The sequence below is a fragment of the Podarcis liolepis genome, assembly GCF_965112155.1.
Source record: "Podarcis liolepis genome assembly, chromosome: 1".
In the NCBI taxonomy this organism is placed as follows: domain Eukaryota; kingdom Metazoa; phylum Chordata; class Lepidosauria; order Squamata; family Lacertidae; genus Podarcis; species Podarcis liolepis.
In genome coordinates this window covers 36,007,474-36,032,648 of record NC_139554.1, presented here as the reverse complement: position 1 = coordinate 36,032,648, position 25,175 = coordinate 36,007,474, and the positions used below count along the sequence as shown (strand labels likewise).

Genomic DNA, 25,175 nt, shown 5'->3' with positions numbered 1-25,175 from the left:
TGTCAGGAGTGGCTTGAAACAAACATTATGGGCCGCAGGAAGAAGGGGGACATTTAACTCTGCAAACGTTCAGAATGCCTTGTCTAAGAAGAAATACCAAAAACTACCAGATACAAAACTACCTTGAATCAGAAATGGTTTTGCATGGCTTGCTTCTAAATAAATCAGCAAATGCAATTTAAAGAACTGATCTGGAGTTTATTAACTAATATTAAAATTCACCTGGCAAAGCTGCAAGGAACTGTAAATGTAATACATTGTAGGGCAAAGCAACTGGCTCATGGGACATAATGCATAACAGCCACCTGCTATACAACTGACCTGATTTTTAAAAATCCACTAACATTTGGAGCCCTTTTTGTACTTTTAGAGGAGGTTTGGAAACAGAACTGTGTAGTACAAGACCAAGTATTTTTATTTGAAGAAAGAAAGCATTAGAATTCAAGGCACTATTCTGTATACCAACATAACAGAAGAACTAGTAAGCGGTTTCATACGCTGCAAACTTTTTAATGATTAATGTTGAGCATACACATTGGAAATCTTTTTTTAAACTTCAAACTGCAACAAGTTAAATAAATGTTTTTAATATACAAAGAAAATACAACCAAAAGTAAAACTTGCTTTAAAGTGGGCCTTGCACCAGGGATCAGTGTCTTTTAAAAGCTTTATTGTTGAGCTGCACGCACACACACATACACACATACAAGGATTTAATCTTTATAGCAGGGCATTTAGAAATCAAAATGTATTCCCACTTGAAATAATAATAAAAGGTTGTGCATGATTATATGCAAACACCCCCCCCCCAACACTAGCATACTCCTATAGTGCAGGCACCATGAAAGGAAGGAAAGGAAGGAAGGAAAGCTTGAGATGCCCAATGACTAAGTTTTATGGAAGCAGATTTCTGACCAGTTAGCTTAAAGCCAGCAAAACAGGGATCAGTGATGGCAACTGTAGTGTACAGGGTATTAAACACTAAACTTTACACAAATACACTGTTATAAATCTTGTATCAGTGAACACTGAAAATCGGCAGATCTGCTCTTTGGAACAGTCAAACATTTGCTTCAGCTTCTGGTTGCACAAGCCCTTGGAAGCATCACACAGTGTTCTTGCCTTTTTCTTGCTGGCTGTGTAATTCATTGGGATTTGTTTCATTAGCAGCTAACAATTTTTCCATGTGTTTCCAAAGCCTCATGGATGGGGTGGGGGAAAGGCAAGTCTCAGTAGAGCACAGCGTGGAGATTGTATTTTCTGCACATACAACACAAGAGGCTTCACTAGTTATCAATGCAAAACCAGTTTGTCATATCCTGTGTCCTATTCATCAGCTCAGTTGAGATGAAAGCCTTTCTCCATGGTAGCAGCTAGCAGGCGCTCTCGCATAATCTCTTCAGAAGAATACTCAGGCAACTTAAGGTAGTGCACACATGTATTCACAGATGGGTAACTTGCATCCGTAGCATCAACCTGTGAATAAAAATCCACAATCAACTTTTAAAATAGCGAGTGTAGCACACATTTCCTTTTCAATTCTGTGTTGTTAAAGGTAAAGGTACCCCTGGCCGTTAGGTCCAGTCGCGGATGACTCTGAGGTTGCGCGTTCATCTCACTCTATAGGCCGAAGGAGCCGACGTTTGTCCGCAGACAGCTTCCAGGTCATGTGGCCAGCATGACTAAGCCGTTTCTGGCGAACCAGAGCTGCACATGGTAATGCCGTTTAATAGGTACCACTCCAGCAGGAAGGTAATCTACTTGTCCGGGCCCCCCCCCAAGGTCTTAGGGACAGTGGACTGGCCCCCTGCTGAAAAAGTTTGCTGACCCCTGCATTAACAGGTTCCATGAAGACCTCTGCCAAAGACCTGACAGGCACCTTGTGGAGTGCAAGCCATCTTCTGAGTACAAATGTGTGAGCTATCTCAAAGACAAGACTTCATAAAAAATATCTAACACACCTTTGCTTAGATATATAGTCAAAACTTTTAAGAAATGGCCATACCTTGCGTACAACAGTGAGACGGGGATGTAGATTAGCCAGGCCTCCTGGGGGAAGTGTTGAACAGCCAGTTGTGAATTGCAGGAATGCTTTTCTTTCATCAGAAGACATGCCACACAAAACTCTAACGAATCTCAGGAATCCAGGGCTAAAGTACAAAACAGAACAAATTTTAAATACACCTACAGTGTTGACTATGTGTTGCATAATCAAACCAGTGTTGAACTAGTGCATGAGCATGCACACACTGCATCTGCACATCACAGTACATTGGTTCTTGAACTTAATCCATTCTGGGAGTCCGTTCGACTCCCGAAACTGTTTGAAAACCAAGGCGCAGCTTCCGACTGGCTGCAGGAGCTTCCTACACTCAATTGGGAGCCACGTTGGACGTTCAGCTTCCAAAAACATTCATAAACGGGAACACTTCAGGGTTTGCGGTGCTCAGGAGCCAATTTGTTTGACAACTAAGCTGTCCGGGAATCAAGGTACCACTGTACACCCTAGTTGTTAAGTGGTTCCCACTTCACTCTTCCCCTAGCACAAGCAACAAACCATGCACCTGGTTTAGCAGCATTACAGTCAAACTGGGAATTGTGGTTTGTTTTTGCTCCAAACCAACCATGATATGAAGCCAAAAGTGGTTTGTCTGGACTGAAACAAATCTTAAACCAAAGGCCACGGTTTGTTACTCAGCTGCTCCATAATGAACTAAGTGTCAAATGGCTGACATGACCAAATGGCTTTTAATGCTTGTCTTTTACTATATTAAATTCCTAAATAAATCACCTTATCAAAAATTAGCATTTGATGATAAAGATATGTCTGTAGGTACACTTTATTTTTGTTCGGGGGCAGGGAGATTATTATTAAAGAAATGTTTGCCAAATATTACATGACTATGTTAGTATGTAAACATAGCATTTCCCTGTCTTCCTCTTTGCTGGCATGAAAGTTTATTTACTTATTGTGTGTTCACTCCTACAGCAGTCTCCTCCTCATTACCTACACAGACCATGAAAACGGCATACAAGCATCTAGTTTCAAGTCTGCATGAGGTGGACCAATGCTCAGAACATTGTGAAGCAATACCTAGCCGTGTACTTTTAAGCCTTATCTTATTTACCTTCCCCTGCCCAACATCCCCCCCCCAAAGGAAGACAGATTGCACAATTGAGATGTACCCATGTAGACATCAGTTCAGTGAACTATAAAAATCTGATTTTGTTTTATTACTGCACCAAACAGATCAAACCAAGTTGTTTGACAATAGTCCATTTACTGTGATTTTCTAAAAGTATTTTCTGTTTTCTTTTCATAACAGACAAATTACATTTTTAAAAGCAGGCACCTTCAAATGAATTGCTACAGTGAGGGAGTGACAAAAGTTCCCTTTTATCTTGTGTTTTACACTTGCTATGTATCTCCTCCACACTTTATGCAGGAGACCTGGTACATGTGAAGAAGAAAAAAACCTTGCTTGTTCTAGCCAGCTTAATAATGAAGCATTCAGAGACAGCTTGATAGAACTATCCAGCCATAAACATCAATGTGGGAAAAGTGTCTGGGTATGCAAGCCACTGGGAGATCAGTGGCATATGCAAAGCTGTAGACACCCATTTGGATAGCAAGTGCTGCTCAAGCGAAGCACCACTGATTAACAACACACTCATATCCAGAGGAGTGTATGGAGTGTTAGGTGAGGGGTAGTACCTCTGGTGGGGGACACGTCATGCTACTTCTGGGGTAGCCTGTCCACCTTTGGTCCCCCACCCTGCACTCAGCTCTTACCGGAGGCTCCTAGAAGCTGTCAGGTGTAATTATCTAGATTGAATTTTCTGCACTTGTCACGCATTTTCAGTGTCAACACCCCACAATTCCTTGTTGCCAAGTCCTGAAAGTAGTGCAAATATCTTGCCACTGGGTAAAGTACCTGTCTCGAGTGTAGCCAAGTTTAGGTTCTGTGTAGTTGATTATATCTTCAGCTGCCCACGACGGTGACTGATTTCCACAAAGAATCATCTGCACTTCTTCATGACTGAAGGAACTCAGCTTTTCCATTGGAAAGACTCTGTTGAAGCCATCTTGAAACAAAAAGTAAAAAAGCATAAGCACGAGCTGAGAACCATGTTATGTTTGAAATTCCTTAACTGATAAATATTTCCTTTAAATGGTTAAACAGCCCATATATGCTAGTCAGTTACATACCTCTAAAAGCATCCATCTGTTTCTGTATGCCAGAATGCATGCAGAAGTCAAATATCAGATCCACGTACTCCTCTGCATTATCCATAGTAACCAACTGTAACGAAATCGATGTAAATGGACAGAGAATGTTTACATTACATCACATCACAGAAGAATTTTGGGGAAATCAAGTAATATTTAACTCTCTCATATTAAGAATTTTTCCTCTACCTCATCTTCACCACCAGGCTTAAGATCCACTGCTGTAAAGCCATATACTCTGGAAGAAGGGCAAAACTGGAAATTCAGCCTGTAAGGTAGGAGATGGAATTAGTAGATACACAGCAACAGTGGCAGAAGACATGCTTTGCATGAAAGAGGGCCTAGATTCAATCCCTGGCATTTCCTGGAAGGGTTGGGAATTCTGCCTGAAACTCTAAAATGCTGCCATCAATCACTATGCATCATATTGAGCAAGATGGAGAAATGTTCTGAGTTTGTGCAAGGCAGTTTGGTTTGCTCTTAAGTGGGAATCATCTCACAAAATTTGAAAATTCCAAACAGGAACACAGTAGAAACGATATGGATAAAGCACTTTTTAAAAAAAATTCTCAGTGTATGGAACAAAATGTCTAAACATGCATAGGTCAATTTATTACTCCACAAGGCGGCCACATGTTTATATGAGCAAAAGGGGGGTGAGTGTAATACCTTACCCTAAATCTTCTATGCTAAGAGAAGGTCCCGATCCTGATGGGTTCTTCATCATTAGTTCCTGCATTTTAGTATTTTTCTCATCTTCTGAAAGTCCTTTGTTGCTTAATATTAGACGTCTCTTTATTGCAAGGTCTTTAATTTCTTTTAAAAATCTTGCTCTGTGAGGGTTTACCAATTCAAAATCTTCCCACGTTAAAATCCCATTAAACCAAGCTGGGGGTTTAGGCTTTGGTGGATCAAGGATAAATTCTGATTTGGAATCTTCTTCAAAGCTTCCTACTGAGAGAGAATCGTGCCCCTCTTCCGTAGACGCCTCTGATTGACTTTCTGTGCAGTGCAAGTCTCTGTCACCCCGCGACTCATAAATCAATTTGCTCATATTGCTTTTAATGTCTCCCATGCACATGAGTTTAAAGAACGGCTTAGAAATAGGCAAGTCCACCAGTCTGTTGTCTTGGATGCATTTGGCTAAGAAAATCCCCAGAAAGTGAAAAAGTTTGGTTATTCTTTCAAGTTCATCACTATCTTGTGGAAATGGTGCTGTGAACAGACCACAAGATCGCTGTACATAATATCCCGGAGGTTTTAATCCGCCACCTATATCCACCTGTTTTTTAAAAAAATAAAAAAAGTGAAGGAAAGTGTTAAGGTATTTCAAGAGATACACAAACAGAATGTATCTTATCAGCTCCACTTTACTAATATCCTTTACTAATATATTATTATATATTATATTATATTATATTATATTATCCTTTACTAATATATTATTACTAAGACAAAATATACCTGACGCGATTCATCATCCGGAAAGTCATCATCGCAGAGCCATGCTCCCAGTTCTGTCCTCTGGAATTCTGCTGCCACCAGTGCGTAAAACTCCAAGGTGGGTCCCAATCCTGTTCCTTCTTCTCCCAAAAACTCCACCTGGAAACCAGAGACCACAACAATAGTACTAGCAGTCTTTTGGAATATATCTTTTCTAATAAACAACTGTGCTCACTTAACACTACACAAATGAGAGACACAGTGAAGTATTCTTTTTTCAGAGGAACCTATTTTACCTCTAGGACTGACTTTCTGTCTGCATGAATCTGCATTACATTTTCTGCCCACTCCATCAAGGATTCACCACGTGGAACTTTTACTCTTTCATGTTTAAGGCGCCCAACTCTGAATTCTCCTGGATCATCTCTTCGCACTGTGCCTGTCGTTCGCGTTCGCTCAACAGTGGCCTCACGTCGATTCTGCAGCCACACTATTGCTCTGGTATCAGGAAAAAATGCAGATACATTGCTTTAAAACTCATACGCATCATGACTCAGAAAAGCTTTTTAATGAGACCTTCCTTAGGCCACTGTTTGCTTTCAAAAAATGAGTTGTAGATTTTATCATTGTTAATACCCTGCAACCTTAGGGTGAAGGGTGGGTAAGAAATATTTCAAATAAATAAAAAATAAGTGATATCCTTGCAACAGCACAGAGTTCAATGGGACAGGGTGGAGCAAGGCTGGGAGAACCATGGTTTGGCACTCCCTGTCTCCCACAGATGGCACACATATCTGCCACAAGCTACCCCCACCTCAACACCACCTCACCCTGCCCCATCCCAGCAAACACAATGCTGCCACTGCTGCTCTGTCCCTTCCATTCACACACACTGTTGCTGTTGTCACAGCTGTGATCTCTTTTGTCAGTTGCTATCATTTTTGCCAGAGGCTATGCAGGAGAACTGCCTTGAAGACAGAGTCTCTCTCTCTCTCTCTCTCCTGGTTAGCTTTCCTCAGCCTCTGACACCAGTGTTTCCTTATTATCTTTCTGCCTCTTCCTACGCTCTGGCCAACTGATTGACTCCTCTCATTCATCTGACCCTCAAACAGTGACATGCCTGCACTTAAATTCACTTCAGTCAAACCCTCTAACCAATCATAAGGTTATCCTTGGAATTCTGAATTCCCATTGGGCAATAACCAAGAATCAATTATTTTTAATGGAATGTGCACTAAACGTCCTCTCACAGTTAGACATTTTCCATACTCCCAATTCACACAAAAGCTAGATTTTGTTGTTAACGGCCAGAATAGAAAATTTTGCAAAACACCTCTTATAGCAGTCTAGTTGCTTCCTAGAAAAATGCCAGCTGAACCCCCTCGCCACGATCTTTTCTGACTATAGTTAGAAATAAAAGACCAGAGTCCCCCACCTTCACAGTGTTAACCATTTTCAAACCAAACAGCATCCATATCATAACAGAATTCTTGTATTTAGGATATACTACCTAAAAATTCAATTTCTTCACAAGGAAACACTGATCTTCCAAATAATGACATTAAAGAGATTAAATATTCTGAAACTGCAGCAAATAAGCAATTTGCTTGTCAGGTTTCTTACCTTGATGCCCCAAATGCTGTACATGTGAAATACAGCTGTCGAGTTTCGAATGGAATTAAGAAAGGGCACTTGCTAGTTATCTGTTCACACCAGTCTGGCAGAGCTCCGCTTGCTAGTGCCAATGGCTCCTGTAATTTAATACACCCACTGTTTAAAATGCAATGTTCTGAAGAACAAAATGTATGATGGATAAATAACTATTTATGCATTCATATTTTCCTACACACTCACCTTATACAACTAGTTTTTGTACTTTGTAAAAAAAAACAATTGTTGTAAATAGAATGGTCATAATTAAATAAAAATCTACTACTGTATGTTGTAGAAAATGGTTTGTTCTAAATGCATTCAAACGTCTCAATATGTCATCGCCCAACTTGACACAAGGGTTCCCAAGGTGGTGGGTGGTGGTGGTAGTTTTTGTGGACATTGGGCTGTCAACCACCATTCTGAATAAAGGTGGAGATTCAAAATGTGACTTTGGTGTGACTTCATCTGATCCAGGCTTCCTCAAACTTGCCCCTCCAGATGTTTTTGGCCTACAACTCCCATGATCCCTAGCTAGCAGGACCAGTGGTCAGGGAAGATGGGAATTGTAGTCTCAAAACATCTGGAGGGCCAAGGTTGAGGAAGCCTGATCTGATCTTTGGCATGATGGGCCCAAACACCACTGATTTCAAACTCAAGATTTCAAACGCGGCAGAAAGGGGTACCAACAGCCAGTTTGAATAAAGATGTCAGTCTGAAAGAGGACTCTGCCTGATTTTTGGCACTGTTGCTGTTGGCATCTGTCTGTGTCAAGAGACAATGGAGTGTGCCTCTGGGGGTGAAGTCAAACCACTGCATTAGCAGCACTGAAGTTACTTCCCCAGGGCGCAAGCCTGGTCAGTGTGCAGGGAGGTCCTGGGCTGCCCAGATGACAAGAACCCACTCTCGGCCTTGGGCTGAGGTGTGTGCACACAGTCCCAAACTTCACAAATTACACTATCCATTTTAAAAAATAATAATCCTGCTTTTTCAAATTCCAGGGAAACGTCAGCCACTCCCTGCTAGTACTAAATAAAGTAGTAGTTTTCTTAAATGTTAAGCTGTCATTTTTAATCACTGAATGTGTTGTATTCATTTATTTTACAGCTTTCCTCCAAGGTGTTTTAACTTATAGATAACCCCCATTTCACCCCCATTTTTATCTGCAAAATAATCCCAAAATAGATTAGGCTGAAAGGAAGAAACTGTCCAAGTTTACCCAGTGAGCTTCATGGCTGAGTGAGAATTTGAATCTGGTGCCCACAGTCCAATGCTGCAATTGTTAACCACACTAGACTTCATGCTTTTATAACAGTGCAATTTAAAGGAAATTCTAATTCTTTTATGACTTATGTCAGTAAAATCCTACCAATCTATGTTCAGTTTTCAAGATCAAGGCTGCAATTAATTGAACTGTACAACTGACTCAGCTTTGGATGCCTCACCAAAGCTCCCTTCCAGCACATGGCAAATTTCAGTATCAAGTACCATGGGCCATCTAAATAATGAAACAAAACCAGCAAATGAAGAAAAACCACATTCAAATAATTTTCACTGCTTCCTTTAAATAAGATGATATTTCAGACTTCAACCATCTACAACAGCTTCTATGAAACTAAAATGCCTCAGAAATAATCTCAGTAATAAATATATATATTACCTCAATCTGTTGAAGAATTTTTGTGGTGATTTTTTTGCTTGTGAATTCATCTGGTGGGAAATTAAACTGAAGCTGTTCATCTCCTTCTGAAATTATTAATAGAAATGAATAATAATGTACTAATAATATGTTTCCTTTGTGGAAGCTTTTAGGGGGAAATGTATTACATCCTACTTACCTTCTTGAGAATTTCGAGTTGAATAAGGGTCACTTGCAACAATATACAAAATACGGAGCAACTGTAGAACATCTTCTACTCCACAGGAATTCTGTCCACTACCAGCTTTGGCTTGAGGCTGTTCTTTTATTGAACTAAGAATGTCTGAGTTCTGAAGTGTGGAAATAGCTCCCTGGCTCAAACTGGACTTTGATCCATGTTCACAAAAATCCTGTGTAAATAAATGAATGGAAGGAAAATAAATACATAGTAAAGGTTAGAATTGTGATGTAATTATTTTGAACTTTGAGGCAGAGAAAATGTAAACATGGTTTGCATGATGCAAATACTGAGCCTTTAGCTGTTGTTAGGCACTATATTATTATTAATAATAATATAATACTGTGTCTATTCGAAAGCATACAAAACATTGGAGCTGGTAAAAGTTAAACATGAGGGTCACACATAAACGTATTTAACCAGAGTAAATTGCATTAGTCACACATCAAGTCCCTCTGTCAGGACTCATAACACGATGCAAAATAAAGCATAGACATTCCCCAAATCAATACTTTTAGATGCAGACATATACCTTGTATGCAGCTATGAGCTGGGAACAATTTCTGTTTTTCCTAATGCTTTTATTAGTGCCGGTTAATTTCCAGTGGCGCAGAAAGGCTGAATCCGCATTCTTCTGCAGGTAGGTTATCAAGTCATTCTTTGGTAATTCATCAGTGCCAAGGTACTGTTCCACATGCTCTATTGACCAGCAACCCTACAACAGGAACCACCAAATGTTGGTATTTCCTGGTTGTAAAGTTTGAAACATTTCACATGCACTACACACATTTCTTTAGGAACATGCATTTACAAACATTCTTTAACATATCTTCCATACAACAGAACTCAGTTAGTGTAGCTTTTTAAAAAAGCTGCTGCTTTTTTTTAAAGTGCACAAACTGCACAAAAATCTGTTGACAGCCACATAAGTATTGAAAAGTTAAGATTTATCTCACCATTTTCCCACTTTCTTTCTCTTTATCAGAATCCTTCATTTCTCTGTATACAATTCTAAACATGAAAAGATTTAGAGTTATTTATGTACTGGCTTTCTACAACAGAACGCACTATTTCCAAATCAGTATGAATCTTGCGATATAATTTAAATTGACTTCTGCTTACACTCTGCATACTAAAATAATTCTGAATGCTTTGCTGCGTGCCACACAAGAGTAGCATTGGTGAGTCAGCCAATGATGCTTCTTAATACTAGACTGGCAAAGCAGCTGATACAACGCATTCCAAGAATTCAACTGCTGGCGCAACAGCTCTTGAATCTTGTTTTTAAATTCTTTAAACTATAAAAACCATGAATACATTTTGAATTACAGGCCAGCTTGAAGCACAACTATTCATTTTGATGTAGCAAGTGCACTCTTTGTGGTAAGAATTCTTTCATCAACACTTATCTGTTACAATTTCAAAAACAGTGTAAGAACCCTAACACTGAAATGTTAAGGCAGGGAAAAAGAAATGATGCCAATGTTTACATAGGACTACCACTATCCAAACACTACTGCCGCACAACCACCATCCACAAGGTAAGAGATGACATAGCAGCAGTTTTTGATATAGATTGTAAATACACAGTGCAAAAAAATGCAGCCTTAGACTGCTTTAGATACAACATCAGATTTTAAATGTCTTACGTGTATGTTGGCTCCCAAATTCGTCTGAGCTTATCAGATTTCACGTTGCCATTGCAGGAAAGTTGTAGCAATTTTTGAACATAGTAAAAGATGGTTGATCGAAAATTTGTTAGGGGCAGCTCAACCTCACGAGATGTACCAAGGCCTGTAACTTTCAAGGTAAGTGCTAAACGGGGAGATGGTGTACACTCAACTTCTTCCAGGAGTTCCAAATGGGGTGTTCCTGTAATCAGTGATAAATCAGTGCAATGAGTAATAGGTTTTTTAAAGTCTGCAACAGCTTTCAACATCTCACATATATTTCATGTTATCGTAATTCTTATCTAGACCTGAAAATAAATTCAAAGTAAAGGCCTCTGAAATTTCACAACGGGGAGGAGGAGAGAATAAGTATTTCAGCTTTACCCTGTTACCCTTACATGGTACCTGACTCACTCATTCAAATCTCACTTGCTTCAGACCCCAACTCCTTTCTCCATTCAGCATCTCATTCTCATCAGCTTCTTCCCTGTGAAAACAGAGTGTGTCCCTCCCCTGCTACAACCTAGATTTGTGAAGGGAGAAAGTTTGGGAAGGTGGTAGGTATCTTAACATGTCCACCCCAAACCTAGTTGTGTCTCTCCTCCTCCAATCTTGTTCTTCTCTTAGGTTCTCTGACATGCTTGTGTATTTGTACGTGTATATTATATATTTATACTTCGCACATGGTTTTTCAAACAACTCATGGATATACCTGGGGGAGGGATTTCAAGATCAGTTGTCTGTTGAACATTAGTACGGCCAGGTCTAGGATCAAACGCAGGTACTAAAGCAGAAAACTGACGTTTCAAAACATAATCATCATCCCATGTTCTTCTACGACCTCCTTTTGTTTCATACTCTTCTTCTTCCTATTATGTAACAAAAATGGCAAAACGAACAAAAAAGCTATTTTCCTTTTTTAAACCCACACTGGATAGATAAGTACAAAAACTATCTATTGCTGCTGTTGCTAATTACTAATTAATTAATTAAATTTGTATACTGCCCTTCACTTGAAGATCAAAGGGCAGTTCACAATATGAAAATACAAAATGAGAACTCAAAATACAAAATGAAAGAAGAGCAAACCAATAACCCCTCCTCCCACAAACACATTTAAAAGGCCATAGAATGTCCAATCAGCCAAAGGGCTGGTTTAAGAGAAACATTTTCGCCTGGCACCTAAACATATGTAAGGAAGGCACCAGGCGAGCCTCCCTGGGGAGAGCATTCCACAAATGGGGAGCCACCACAGAAAAGGCCCACTCTTGTGTTGCTGCCCTTGGGTCTCTTGTGGATGGGACACACTAAGAGGGCCTCAGATGATGATTGGAGGTTCAGGTCAGTCCATACAAGGAGAGGCAGTCACCGAGGTATTGCTGTCCTGAGGCTAATAATAATAATAGTAGTAAATTTTATTTATATCCCACCCTACCCAGCCATTACCGGGCTCAGGGCGGCTAACATCAAAATATAAATACATTAAAACATAAGATTCAACAATCAACTTTAAGGCTCTATGGGTCAAAACCAGCACTTTTAATTTGGCTTGGAAATGAACTGGCAACCAGTGCAGTTGGGGCAGGATCGGTGTAATATGCTCAAACCATTTTGCCTGGGTGAGCAACCTGGCAGCCAAATTTGGCACCAGCTGAAGTTTCTGAACTGTCTTCAGAGACGGTTATTTAAGTTGGGTAAGCCATGAGAATAGCATGAGATTAGCTAAGTATAAGTAAACAAACTGAACTTGCTGTACACTGTAGATTCTCACCTACACTTTCAAAAACTTAAAGCAGGGGTCAGCAACCTAAGACCCATGGGCCGGAAACAGCCCACAAGGTCATTTGACCGGCCCACGAGCCACCCCTAAACCCCACAGTGCAGGGGCTCGCTTCCGTGACACCGGAAATCACGTCTGTGCACGCGCAGATGCCACAAATCATGGGCGTGCGCACTCATGCACATGCACAATCCGGCCCACATAGGGATCTCTGCAGGACTAATCTGGCCCAGGCAAAGATAAACCTTGCTGACCCCTGACTTAAAGCATCAATGCTATCCTGTTTAACTTACTTAAAATGCACAAACATAGCTGTCACTTGTTTAGCCAAATTTACAGAGGAAATTATGTGAATTCTCATCCTTGATTCTTATATTACCTCTGCAGCTGCAGAGATAAACCTGACAACAACAGATCTAACACAGTGCGTAAGGGACAGCAACAACCTACCACCTAAGAAGGAAATCATCCCTATGACAACCACAACGCGCTCTTGGACCAGCATGAGATACCTGGATGAGGATGAACTTGGTATCAGTCAAATAGAACACCTCAAGGTAGATTCGCCAAAAAAAGGAGTACTGATCACTAATGTTAGCACGCTGCACCCTTCAACTGATTCCATTGAGTACCTGGGCGATAATACATCTATGGACATTGCCAAAATGAATGAAATCCAACCAACAGATAAAAAGATAGGCCCAAAAAATCTTTCAAAGGCAAATTGACTAAGATCATTTTTTGGCAAGACAACGTGCAACCTTGCCTTGCTAACTTGGAATATTGCAGGTTGGCAAAAGAGGGTTTCTGACCAATCCTTCGCTAAATATATCCAGAGATATGACATTGCGTTCCTCCAGGAGACCTGGAGCACAAGTGAAGTGGAGTTAAATGGCTTTTCTGCGTTCTCCCTCCCAGGTCTTTTAAGTACTAGAGGGGGGCGAGTTAAAGGTGGGTTAGTTACTTTAATCTCAACAAGGCTAAGGGCCACATTTAAAAAACTAGACCCACTAGACCATCTGGCCACAGCTGTGCAAGTACAGTGGAGAACCCACAGCTGGCTGCTGATTAATGTATACCTACCCCCACAAAGAGAGAAAAGATTGATAAGAAATACTTGGGCTCAGTTAGAACAGTATCTTGACAAACTACTAAATCAATTTCCTGATGCCTCTGTAGTGATGGCAGGCGACCTAAATGCCAGAACTGGACAATCTGATGAGGCTTTGTGTGCCCATTTCCACGAAACAGTCCCCATTATAGAGGAAACCCACCCAATACCAGCTAGAATCTCAAAGGATAAAGGCTGCAATTATGCCGGCTTATGCCTACTACACTTGGTCAATAACTTGGACCTGGTTATATTAAATGGCCGTACAGAGGGGGAGAAGGTCGGAGAATTCACATTTATATCTAACAATGGCGCCTCCACAATTGATTATATAATCGTGTCGTATGATCTTCAAAACAAAGTTCTGGAATGCAAAGTGGAGGAGCGCTTAGACAGTGATCATCTGCCATTAAGTGCACTCGTAGCTGCGGGAAAGGATTTATCCTGCGCTGAAAAAATCGAGCATTCGAGCCCTACAGCTTTGGAGTTCAGATATTCGCGCATTAGATGGACAGATGAACTGCATAAGGAAATTTCAAGTAGGCTATGCTCAAAGGAATTCCTCATTAAGAGAGAAAACCTTATAACTTCCTCAAGCCATGAATTAAAGATAAATTTATTTCAGGAGTTAATTTTACTCCTTCAAGATCCCCTGAAGGAAAAAAGGAACAGGCCAAGTAGGCAACCCTCAGTATATAAAAACTCCAAACCCTGGTTTGATCAAGAATGTCAGGATATGAAGCTAAATTTACTGAAAAAATACAAGAATTATAGATCTGCCAATTTACCCCAACTCCCCACGGGTTGGTTTGAAGATAAACGGAATTATAAAATTTTGATCAAAAACAAAAAACTCCTGGCACAGAAAAGAGAATGGAAATGCCTAATAGATGCATCCAGAGAGAGAGATTCGGCCACCTTCTGGAGACTGGTAGCAAATGAAGTGCGACCTACTTCCTCAGAAGTGGAGTATACTATACCTGCAGGGACTTGGGAGGCATTTTTCCAATCTTCATATTCAGCTCTGCCTTTGACACAGCCACTAATACAGTGTGCGGCAGGTGATGAGTGGCCTCCGGTGTCGGTCGCGGAGATTAGGAGGCTTATTCAGGCACTCAAACTCAGAAAAGCCCCGGGAGCAGATAACATCTCTCCTGAACTTCTCAAAGCCAATATTGACTGGTGGGCCCCAGTCCTTGCCACCCTTTTCACCAGCATAGATCAAACAGCAATAATACCAGAGGACTGGGGATTGGCAATCATCATTCCCATATTCAAGAAAGGCTGTAAACTTGATCCAGCCAATTACAGACCAATCAGTCTCTTAAGCATCATCAGCAAACTTTATGCAACTCACTTACGTGAAAAGCTTGCGGACTGGCTGGAACAGGAGCACATCCTAAAGGAAGCCCAGGCTGGTTTCAGGGCACATAGATCAACTCTAGACCAAGGATTGGTATTGCAACATCTAGTGGAGAAATACACCTCAAAGAAAGGAGGCTCTCTCTATGTAGCCTTTATAGATTTCAAATCAGCCTTCGACTCGATACCCCGGCACAGACTTTGGGAAAAACTAAATGTCACAAACATCGATAGACGTCTTTTGCTTCTTATCCGTAGACTACATGAAAATACTCGGATCCGTGTTAGATGCGACCGTTATGGGAACCTATCAAAGGAAATCCAAAGTTCCCATGGTGTCAAGCAAGGCTGTGTTCTTGCCCCTATTCTTTTTAACTTCTATATAAACTCCCTAGTCGGAAAGATGGAGGAAGCAAGTACTCATTCCCCAAATCTAAATAATACACCAATCCCGGTCCTTTTGTACGCGGATGATGCAGCACTTATTTCCTTCTCTTGTGTGGGCCTAAGAAAACTTTTACGAGCTCTTACAGAGTATTGCGAAGCTGAACACCTAATAATAAATTACACTAAATCAAAAATTATGGTGTTCTCCAAGAGAAAATTCCGACATAAATGGAAAATTAATAACCAACCTATTGAGCAAGTAACATCTTTTAGATATCTTGGAATAATTTTTGATGAGAAGGGATCTTGGTGCCATCAGATTAAGAATTCCATTGTAAATGCGCAAAGATCTTCCAGAGCTACCATAAGATTCTTTTACAGAAAAGGAGGTCAATATGTTCCTGCTGCCTCCCAGGTCTTTGTTGCAAAAATACTTCCACAATTGACGTATGGCACCCAGATATTTAATTGTCAAAAACTCAAGTCCCTGGAATCTGTACAAACTAAATTTTATCGTTCCCTACTAGGGTTACCTACCTGTGTCTCTAACACTGCCATTAGGCTGGAGGTTGGCCAACTCCCTATTAATGCCAGGATATGGATCCTGAAGATTCACTTCTGGCTAAAACTCATATTTTTCCCAGTGGGAGTGGCTCCATTGACTCTACTAGACCCGTTCCAGTCTAAATGGAGATTGTCGCTTTATGAAAAATTGAGGGGCCTGGGGCTTTCCTCACAAGAACTCATAGCCTCAGGCTTTGAAAAGGCTAAAATGATGGTGAGTCAGCGAATTGGAGATGTAGAGCTTCAGGACCATATGAGCAAGATAGATAAATATCCAGCTATCCAAGACTATGGAAAAGGGTTTAATCTAACCCCATATTTGCTGGACCTACAAATCGCAAAATATAGGCGGGCGTTTACCCTTACCAGATTTGATGTATTGCCATCTGCCTTACTAAAGGGCAGATACGAGGGCACACCCTATGCTGAACGAGTTTGCCCATGTGGTCTGAAGGAGGTGGAAACGGCTTCACATGTGCTGTTACACTGCGACCTTTACGGGGATATCAGGTTACTGTTTATCTCCCCTATCGTTCAGAAATTTCCAGGCCGATCTGAATCTCAGCGGCTGAAAATCCTACTAGGAGACAAAAACCCAGAAGTAACACTGAAAGTGGCCAAGTTTTCTGCGGCCGCGATCAAGCGGAGGGCATTAGCTGTAAAAAAGTAAAAGATCTGACCCCTGGATAAGCCCCCCCCCCTTTTTTAAGCCCATACATATACTGTAGTGCATATATGAGTATGTATATGTGTGTGGGTGTGTGTGTATATGCGTACTGTTTTTATGTAAAATTTACAACTTTTAATCGACACCATCATTCCCTTGTAAATTATTGCTGCCTTTTATGTTTTTTTCTTCTCTTCTGGTCTATGACCGTAATAAATTTATTCATTCATTCATTCATCCTTGATTCTTTTCAAGCAGAATCAAGACTCAAGTTAATCTGGCATCTACAATTCAGATTTCTAACGCATATCACATATATGCAGTATTTTTGTGGGTGTGACGGTACTCACCAGTATGAAGTGCCAGCATCTCTTTTTAGGCTGGTGCATGGCAGCCACTTTGCAGTGGCACCCATAGAAAAATTATCAAAATACAAGTAGCAGCACCTCATTTTTAATCCCCCAAATTGCTACATATAAGCATACAGCTAAAGACTGTTTGCAGCCCATAAGCCATATCCAAGGTCATATTCTGTAAGAGTTCACCTCAGATAATTTGACACTGATATAATGGAACGGGGGAGGGAAAGTACCAAACTGGACATTTATTGTAGTAGAATCTATTTACATAATCTGTTATTTAGGGCTTTCTTTCGACGTTCCACTGAACTAATAATAAGAGGACATTTGATCTGTAAACAAGGTAGAACTTTTGTAATAAGCCACTGAAATGACAACAAGCTGTTGCTGCTGCTGCTGCTTTAAAAACGGACAAGTTCTCTAAATTGACAAAACTGGTCCACGATGAACAACCTATACTATACTACAAGTTCAGGAGAGTAGAAGGTTTTTTGATATGGTCCCCAAATAACTTCAGATCAGACAATATTGTAAAAATAGATATGCACTGTACCATAACTTCTTCATACTCTTGATCTTCTTGATTGTCATCTTCATTTTCGTCATCTTCTTCATCTGGCTCAGGTAGATCTTCATCATCATCTAACTCCGCTAACAGAGTGCTGGCCCGACAGCTATCAAGAAAATCTACACAGAACACACACAAACCACACACTAAGAACTCAGTTGCTTGTTGTTTGCTTTATAAAAAAAAAGGCTGTAAGGATGAAGACTGATTTTGTTCTATAAATTCAAAGCAGGAACAGGAAAAAGAGGCTCAAGACAGTAGAGAAGAAACCTATTTAATGAATTTTGACAAAGGGGGAAAGCATTTCAGAAAACAACCTGAAAAGGAATGGGAAACTATTTGGAATAAGGTAAGATACTCAGACAAACTGATCCCATTTGTAAGCACAAACCATTAGTGGAAATGGCTAGCAAGCCAATAATTTTGCTACTACAGTTGCAATACATGTTTCATAGAACTTATTTCCTTTCATTTTCAAAAACGTCATATAATATTAGCAAATTATCTCATAAACCACTTTCATTCCTGTAGCAATGTGTCAAACCATGAGAAAAGAAAAACCACAGGAACCCCTCTAAAATAGCAGTATTCCAAGTTCTACAATGACAACTACTAATACTGGTACATAGCAGGCCTTCAACCATTCATGAAAGACAGGTTTCCATTTCTTGTTCTGTGTTCAGAGCACCCAAAGAACTGCAGGTACATTGCTAACTAACAGCACTGAACCCACAACTGTAATGACACATATAATGCCTACAGTTTCAAACATGGAAGGATGGGTTTTTTTTCACTTTGAAAGCAATTATCAGTCCCATCAAAAATATAGCAATGTACATCTGCCTACATTGCAGGAGCAAGGCAAGAACGGAATTGGAAAATGGTGCTTTGTTTCCTATACAAGCAGAAATTGTGCATATATAAAAATCCTAACTCTAGGAAAGTCAGAAACTGCACATGTTTTTTACATACAATTTATGTTCATACGGGATGCCTGTCACATATGAAGCAGTCTAAATCCCAATACAGCGTAATCTCCTGGTTTTATAGGAGGCATTTTTGCATTTCATGGGTTGTTAACTTTCTTAAAACATATTACAAGCTCCTGAGATCATGCAAATGAGACTAACCAACCAGAAAGCCATCATTAAGCTTAACCTCCCATAACATCTGAACCTGGGACACTGGCTTCTTACTCTCTAATAACCATGCTCTATGGAGATTTTAACAATATATTCATAATTCAAAACTAATGTGGCAAAAACAACAACTCCTCAGGGATAAAAAAAGACAAACTGCTACTCTGATAATCACTTATACCTCAAATATGGCAACTAGCACTCAAAGCAAATTGTAAGACAACTTTCTAAAGTTTATGGCATTAGAACATCAGCCTAAACGCATCTTTAACAGGTACATGAATATATCTGAGAGATGCTTATAGCTTTCAAATTCTGCTTCATACTGCAGTCTAGGAATTCAACAGATACCACTTCCAGACTAAAAAATTAATTCTCATTCTAAATTCTAATTTGCAAAGGCCCACATAATTTCTTGAATCGGTCTGTACTCTGAAAGGATGCCTTCCCACAGCCAGTGGCATGCAGCATTTCCCAGTGGCTTCTGCTGATACAATGTGAAATATTCATTACAAGTTCCAGCACTGTCTAGGTTCATTCCCCCAAGAGCTTGATATAATTTCTATCCCTTAATTCTACCATTCCCTTTTGTCCCCAACGCTTCCCCGAGAACTTCCTTTTCAGCTCCTAACTCAAATGGAATCTATCCACGCCAATATGCGGTAAACCCTTTGAGGATTCTTACATTTATTCTACAGTAATAAAGCCTTTTGTTGGGGATCTTATCACTTCCATTTTGTGTGCAGTCACCCCTAAGTACCAAACAGGAAATGGGAGAAAACTAGCACTCTCTCTGCAGAGCTTTTCCTTCAAGCAATGATCCAGCGGTCATCTGTACAGTCACACAATTTGTTACTATCCGTGTACAAATAACAGCTAGGAACTTTCTAGACCTCTAGCTAGTGTAGCAGATTACGTGATCCCATCCTACCATTCCATCTCCTAGAACATTGCATTTTTGTGTGTGTGCTTTAAAGGGATGAATGACAATCTTCCCACTAAGTTCTCTTCCTACTGCCATGAAAGCAGCTCATGTAACTTTTTTTGCAGCCATCCCCTAAATAAGCTCTTTATTTTTAATGCTATTCTTCTGCCCCTCCCAGAATCTGGGCCTTCAAATCTCCACTATAATGTCTGAAAGACACATTACTATTCAGACTTTTCCTGCACATATATGATGAAACTGATTATTTTAAAGAACTGCTTCAGCCATGGCAGAAAAGTTCTGACCTCCAACAGCTCTGACTGTTGCATGAGTGTCTTAGAAGAATATAATGTTGATCCCTGTGCTTACTGCAAGAAATACACCAAGAAGCCTAGCAGAACCCATTGACCAAACTCCAAATCTCTTTGGGAATAAGCATTAGCAACCCCAGGACTTTCTGCTACTAAGACATCATCTTCAATTTTCCCCACATGAAAAGCTATTTGAAATGACCTCTGTGTGAAAATGATGCAGTTAAGCTTCTGTAGGTCTTTACTATTTCGAAGCAAATGTGTGCATGCCAAGCTGTTTTGTTTCCCCATAAATATGATTACTTATAAGCATGGCACCAGGTGTAAATATTTTTCTATAACCAGGCCTTTGGCTGATTAAACAATCTATGGTCTTTTAAATGTTTGTGGGAGGAGAGTTATTGGTTTATTTCTGTTTCTCTGTTATATAGTTTGTGGTCTCATTTTGTATTTTTATGTTGTGAACTGTCCTTTAATCTGTGAATGAAGGGTAGTATAAAAATTAATAACAACAATAACAACACTGGCCAGGTTTAGACCTAATGAACCCAGTTCTCAAGGTCATGTTGGGGGACTTCTGTAGGCTCGTGTGCTCTCTTCTTTCCTGACACATGCTTCCTCTTCTATTTATAGGATTTTCCTAGAGTTTGCTGACATGTTGAAGCTGGCAAACTATGGATAGCTGCCACTGAATTATGGTTTGCCATGTGATTTCACAGTTGTGTTTGTGATAATGGAGCAGTACACCAGTCCAGCTGACTGGAGATTTTGCCTGTGACAAGGGACCAGGCTAATGCACATGAAACAGTGAATGTGCTGTGGAGATGTGAAGTATTATTAGCTGTCAATGCCTTTCAACTTTCAATTTTGACAACTAAATTCATACATGTGAACTTTGATCCATAATGTGTTCTTCTATCAGAATATTCCACCCATGGGAGGCAACTCCTAGGGGCCAAGCTCCCTTCAACCCCCCCCCCATAACATATTTGAGGGAGCTGAACCCAAATTTGATGGGCATTGCCATTCAAATGGTGTGCATGCACCACGTCTTGTGATCAATTATGCAGGATGGGCTTACCTGGGGACCCCAAATATTTTATTCAAGTTGGCACCCCTGTTCCCACCCAATTCTGGATGGTCCACCAAACCCCAGAAGTCACCTTTGGTGGGGGGGGGAGGTGAGCAGGGGTTGCAATTGGAAGATGGGAAAGTCTCATTGCACAAGTGGAATTCTGCTCACACAAATTTTGATCTAAGCCACTGTTTTCAATGTGAACTTACTTCACAGAATCAATAACTGCAGCACACCATACTGAAAGACTAGACATAACAGTGATATAATACATATATAATCTGGATTTCTGAATTTTTAGAAGTTTTCTTAATAGGCTAAGACATTCAAATCAATTGCCCTACATTTTAAATACCTTTATACTGAAATGCTATATAAAAATATCATAAATACAAAGAATGTAGAGGATTGTGAAGAGCTGATGTTTATAGAAAAGATGACACTGGGAGTAAAAGCCTTTGCTGGGGAACCCTTTATGTAACTGGTAACAGGGTAAACAGCTCCGTTATTTGATATGCTTTAGTAATGAAATAACTAAGTGAGAAACCCATAACAAAAGTAAAGGTGAAAACAGAAAATTATTAATGGGAAATCTGCTTATGTTCATTTAAAAATGAAACTTACCATATAAAGAATATTCTGCTTCCTGACCTGTATCGCTCTCACTAGATGTTGATGTTAGGCTAGTAGTTAGAGTGTTACTAAGTGACTGACCAACAGATAAAACTGTAGTTGCTGTGGCTACATTGCTGCTGCTAGTAACACTGGATGTAGACATGGTCACTGTTGATGTGGTACCAGTTGTAGTCAGATTAGGAAAACTTTGGGCACCCATTAGAGGAGAAGCTATAGATAAAGATATGGTAAGATAAAATAAATGATCCAGAGTAGAACAGTTTGCATTCATGAGTGCTTCAATGTGTTTCAATATTTTAAATAGTCACCAAGTCTATCTTATTCATCAGTGCAAAATTACAGGCCAATGCAAGAAAGGGCTTCAAGTAAAACAAAAGACCAAAATAGAAATCTGCTTGTGTTGAAGTAGCCCACATTCTAGTTTTGAACAAGTACTATGATAAGAGCTAAGTGAATGTAATGCTGCTTCAATCTAGGCAGGAAAAACTGTCACCCCAAGAGACGAGTCAAACAGAGATTCTGTTGAGTGATGACATTTGTGCCTCTAGCAATAAGAGGAACATACCACCCACTAAGGGGTGGTCCTAGTGCCCTTTGGAGAATACTGATCACATATGTTGGTCCTCCAGAGATAAAAGAGTGAGTTCAGCACTGCTTTTGGAGAGCCCTTTCCCTTTCTGAGCAGATTAGCAGAACAGTTGCATTAACAAATTCTTCTTGGAAGCGGAGGGGAGGGGAGGAATGCTTTCAATAGGAACAATAATCTTTTATTTAATTTCCATGAATAAATTTGAACTTTTAAACAGGATTGTCTTGAATAGTTGCTGTAAATAGATCAATCCAATATTTTCAAAAGCATTGGTAGTAATTTAACTAATATAGAATGAACCAAGAATAATCTAATTTTCTTTATCTGCTTTGGGTCCCAGGTGTGCAAGCAACTGTGTGTGTGGTTTCTCCCTCTTTTCTGAGAATGCCAGAATGCTCTCTTAAAGGAAGAACAAACATCTCAAATCATACTTTCTTAGTGCATATATACATCCCAATCCACAGTTTGTTAAAATTGTTTTTGCAAACGAAAATCAAATTATGGTTTCAAGTTCTTACTTGGTACAACTTGAAAATCATGATTTGCCAAATAGTTTAAGTTCAAGCATCACAACAAACTTGGTTTAGGTTTACAAACTATGGTCTGGTATTACATTTGGACCATCTCACTACTGACTCTAGTGAGTTAATCCATTTTATTAGTGCTTATCATCGATAATATGGGGTGGAAAAATTAAACACAGTAAAATAATTATATAGAATAAAACTATGTTTTACTAAACTCATCTTAGTTCAAGTAAGTTTTCACAGTCATGTTTCAACTCATTTTTTTAAATATAAACATATGAGAAAATGGATTTTTACAATATTCTCTAAAGTGCAAATAATAACATTTCCAAATAAAGGGAAAGGTGAACAGCAGTTCCCTCAAATTTTCAAGTAATAAGGGCAGCAGTTCAGTTTCCAATGCACACGCTAGTTGGCTATTCTTTTCCCATTTCATATCAGGCACTGCTCACCACATTAAAAAAAAGACTAGAATGGCTGCACTTCCATGGCTCAACCCTCTGCCAAGCATGGACCATAGTTGACAAAAGACAAAATAGAGAAATAACTTGTCATCTTATTCTTTCAATATAAAACTAAATCAGCAGTATCTCCTTAGTCTATCTAAAGAAACCCTTTGTCTACATTCTTAACATTTTAGCCTCGTAGCAAGAACTGCAGTAAAGCATAGAAACAAAAATAAATGGCAGCACATATAAATCTGTGTTTGTAACACTCATTTGTTTTTAAAAAGTATGAGCAATTTTAAGACAACACTGTTTTCCCTAAGCTTTTTACCTATTTCAGATGAATGAAAGATTTTTCAATATTTTGAAGAGTGAGAATATAAGCACCAGAGTTTCCAAATTAATTCAAATTCAAGTACAACATTCTAAGCAAATTTCTATGAGACATGCATTTATTTCTAGGAACATCACTGATAGATTAGAATTAAGAAACAATTTAATGCTCTTCTAATCTATCCAAAGGATTTCAGTGCTATAAGTACCAGAATAGACTTAGCTATGATGTTGTGGCACCTAGATTTCTTCTTAGCAATGATATTTACTTTAATTCCCCCTGAAATGAAGCATTAAGTAAATGGAGTAAGTAAATCCTGCTGCACAATTCTTTAATTACTGCAGCAAGAGCAATTTTCCAAGACAATACAAAATTGGGGGCAATATAGCTATTATACCACCCCAGATGACTCTTCAAAGCTACCATTATGTCAAGAATGTCAAGCCCATTTCTTCCCATTTCACAGGTGCAGCATAAGTTGGCAGGTATTTATTTTTACTTACTTGCAGTGCTCATGACATTTCTTCCTAAAGTATTAGTGTTGTTATCACTGCTACTTCGGCTTAAATTCATGTTGTTAGTGGCATTGGTGCGAGCGATGTTCGCCACTCTCCGGACGAAGGACTCCAAACTAGAGGTTTCTCGTGAGGATAGGTTAGGAACACTTGCACTGGAACTCATTGGAGCCCCAGCAGCCAGAAGCGAACTCACTGATAGTCTGTTACTTGCTGAAGAACTAAGGGGTCTCTGAGAAGCAGCTTCTTTATTTGTCAGCTCAGATACCGAGCTAACATCTGGAGAACTCACACTAACAATTCCCATGGATATAGCATTGGACTCCCCAGTTGTGCGGATTGAATTGTCAGTTCCTAGCTTTCTTTCAACATTTTCATTTCCCACATCGGCTGTCAAGGTGCTGGTACTTGCACTGGACGCTGACCCTACTTCAGTCTGAGGCATGCCATCAGCAGAGGAAAGGACAACAATTGGCTCATGAACGTCAGTGCCTGAAACTATATTTTGTTCCATTACATTTTCAGATCTCCGCTCCATTTTTGTCGAACCCAAGCTGATGTCGCTGCTACTGGCCACGCTACACACAGAACTGCTACTTCCTTTTCTACTTGAAGAGCCTGCAGCAGCAGTCATCTTGTCTGGACAGTTGTTTTTCACCAAGCTGCTCCATGACTGCGTTGTGCCTGAAACAGTGGATGAAACAGGTTTGGGTGATGCCGCTGAATCAGGGTCGTACCCTGGGGCAAGCTTGAGGTCAAATTTTCCTTCTGCGCCCATACGGTAAGAGTTAGAGCCACCAGCATCCCAGGTGACATCAATCCAGCCTAGAAAGGGACAGGAGTTTGTGAGACCCAGCAGAAAGCAGACAGGAGCGTGTCAAGACAGTAGCTCCACAATATGGGATCAGCTTCTCATTGGGCCGCTATCTTGAGTCACAGAAATTACTTAATAGGCTTTAAAGCCAAACAAAATAATAGAAAGGTTTGAAATTCAAGCAGTGTGATCATT

At 39.9% G+C, this 25,175-nt stretch overlaps 1 protein-coding gene across 50 annotated transcripts in view; it reads right to left on the bottom strand.

The window, feature by feature from the left end:
• Positions 1-494: 494 nt before the first annotated feature.
• HECTD1 (HECT domain E3 ubiquitin protein ligase 1) overlaps positions 495-25,175 on the bottom strand; it is a 71,489-nt gene continuing 46,808 nt past the window's right edge. For 8 of the 50 annotated variants that reach the window (XM_083504881.1, XM_083504859.1, XM_083504905.1 and 5 more), the window contains 18 exons: positions 24,155-24,991; positions 21,744-21,965; positions 17,655-17,788; positions 11,584-11,740; positions 10,851-11,073; positions 10,158-10,212; positions 9,734-9,916; positions 9,163-9,373; positions 8,985-9,070; positions 7,298-7,425; positions 5,971-6,172; positions 5,696-5,833; positions 4,906-5,513; positions 4,421-4,499; positions 4,211-4,304; positions 3,936-4,086; positions 2,006-2,150; positions 495-1,476 (listed from right to left, as the gene is read on the bottom strand). In XM_083504881.1, coding sequence (XP_083361007.1) covers positions 1,339-1,476; positions 2,006-2,150; positions 3,936-4,086; positions 4,211-4,304; positions 4,421-4,499; positions 4,906-5,513; positions 5,696-5,833; positions 5,971-6,172; positions 7,298-7,425; positions 8,985-9,070; positions 9,163-9,373; positions 9,734-9,916; positions 10,158-10,212; positions 10,851-11,073; positions 11,584-11,740; positions 17,655-17,788; positions 21,744-21,965; positions 24,155-24,991 — 3,791 coding nt within the window. In that variant the 3' untranslated portion in view covers positions 495-1,338. The remainder of the gene's footprint in view (positions 1,477-2,005; positions 2,151-3,935; positions 4,087-4,210; positions 4,305-4,420; positions 4,500-4,905; positions 5,514-5,695; positions 5,834-5,970; positions 6,173-7,297; positions 7,426-8,984; positions 9,071-9,162; positions 9,374-9,733; positions 9,917-10,157; positions 10,213-10,850; positions 11,074-11,583; positions 11,741-17,654; positions 17,789-21,743; positions 21,966-24,154; positions 24,992-25,175) is intronic. The other 42 variants (XM_083504885.1, XM_083504894.1, XM_083504897.1 and 39 more) reach the window with 13 other exon arrangements.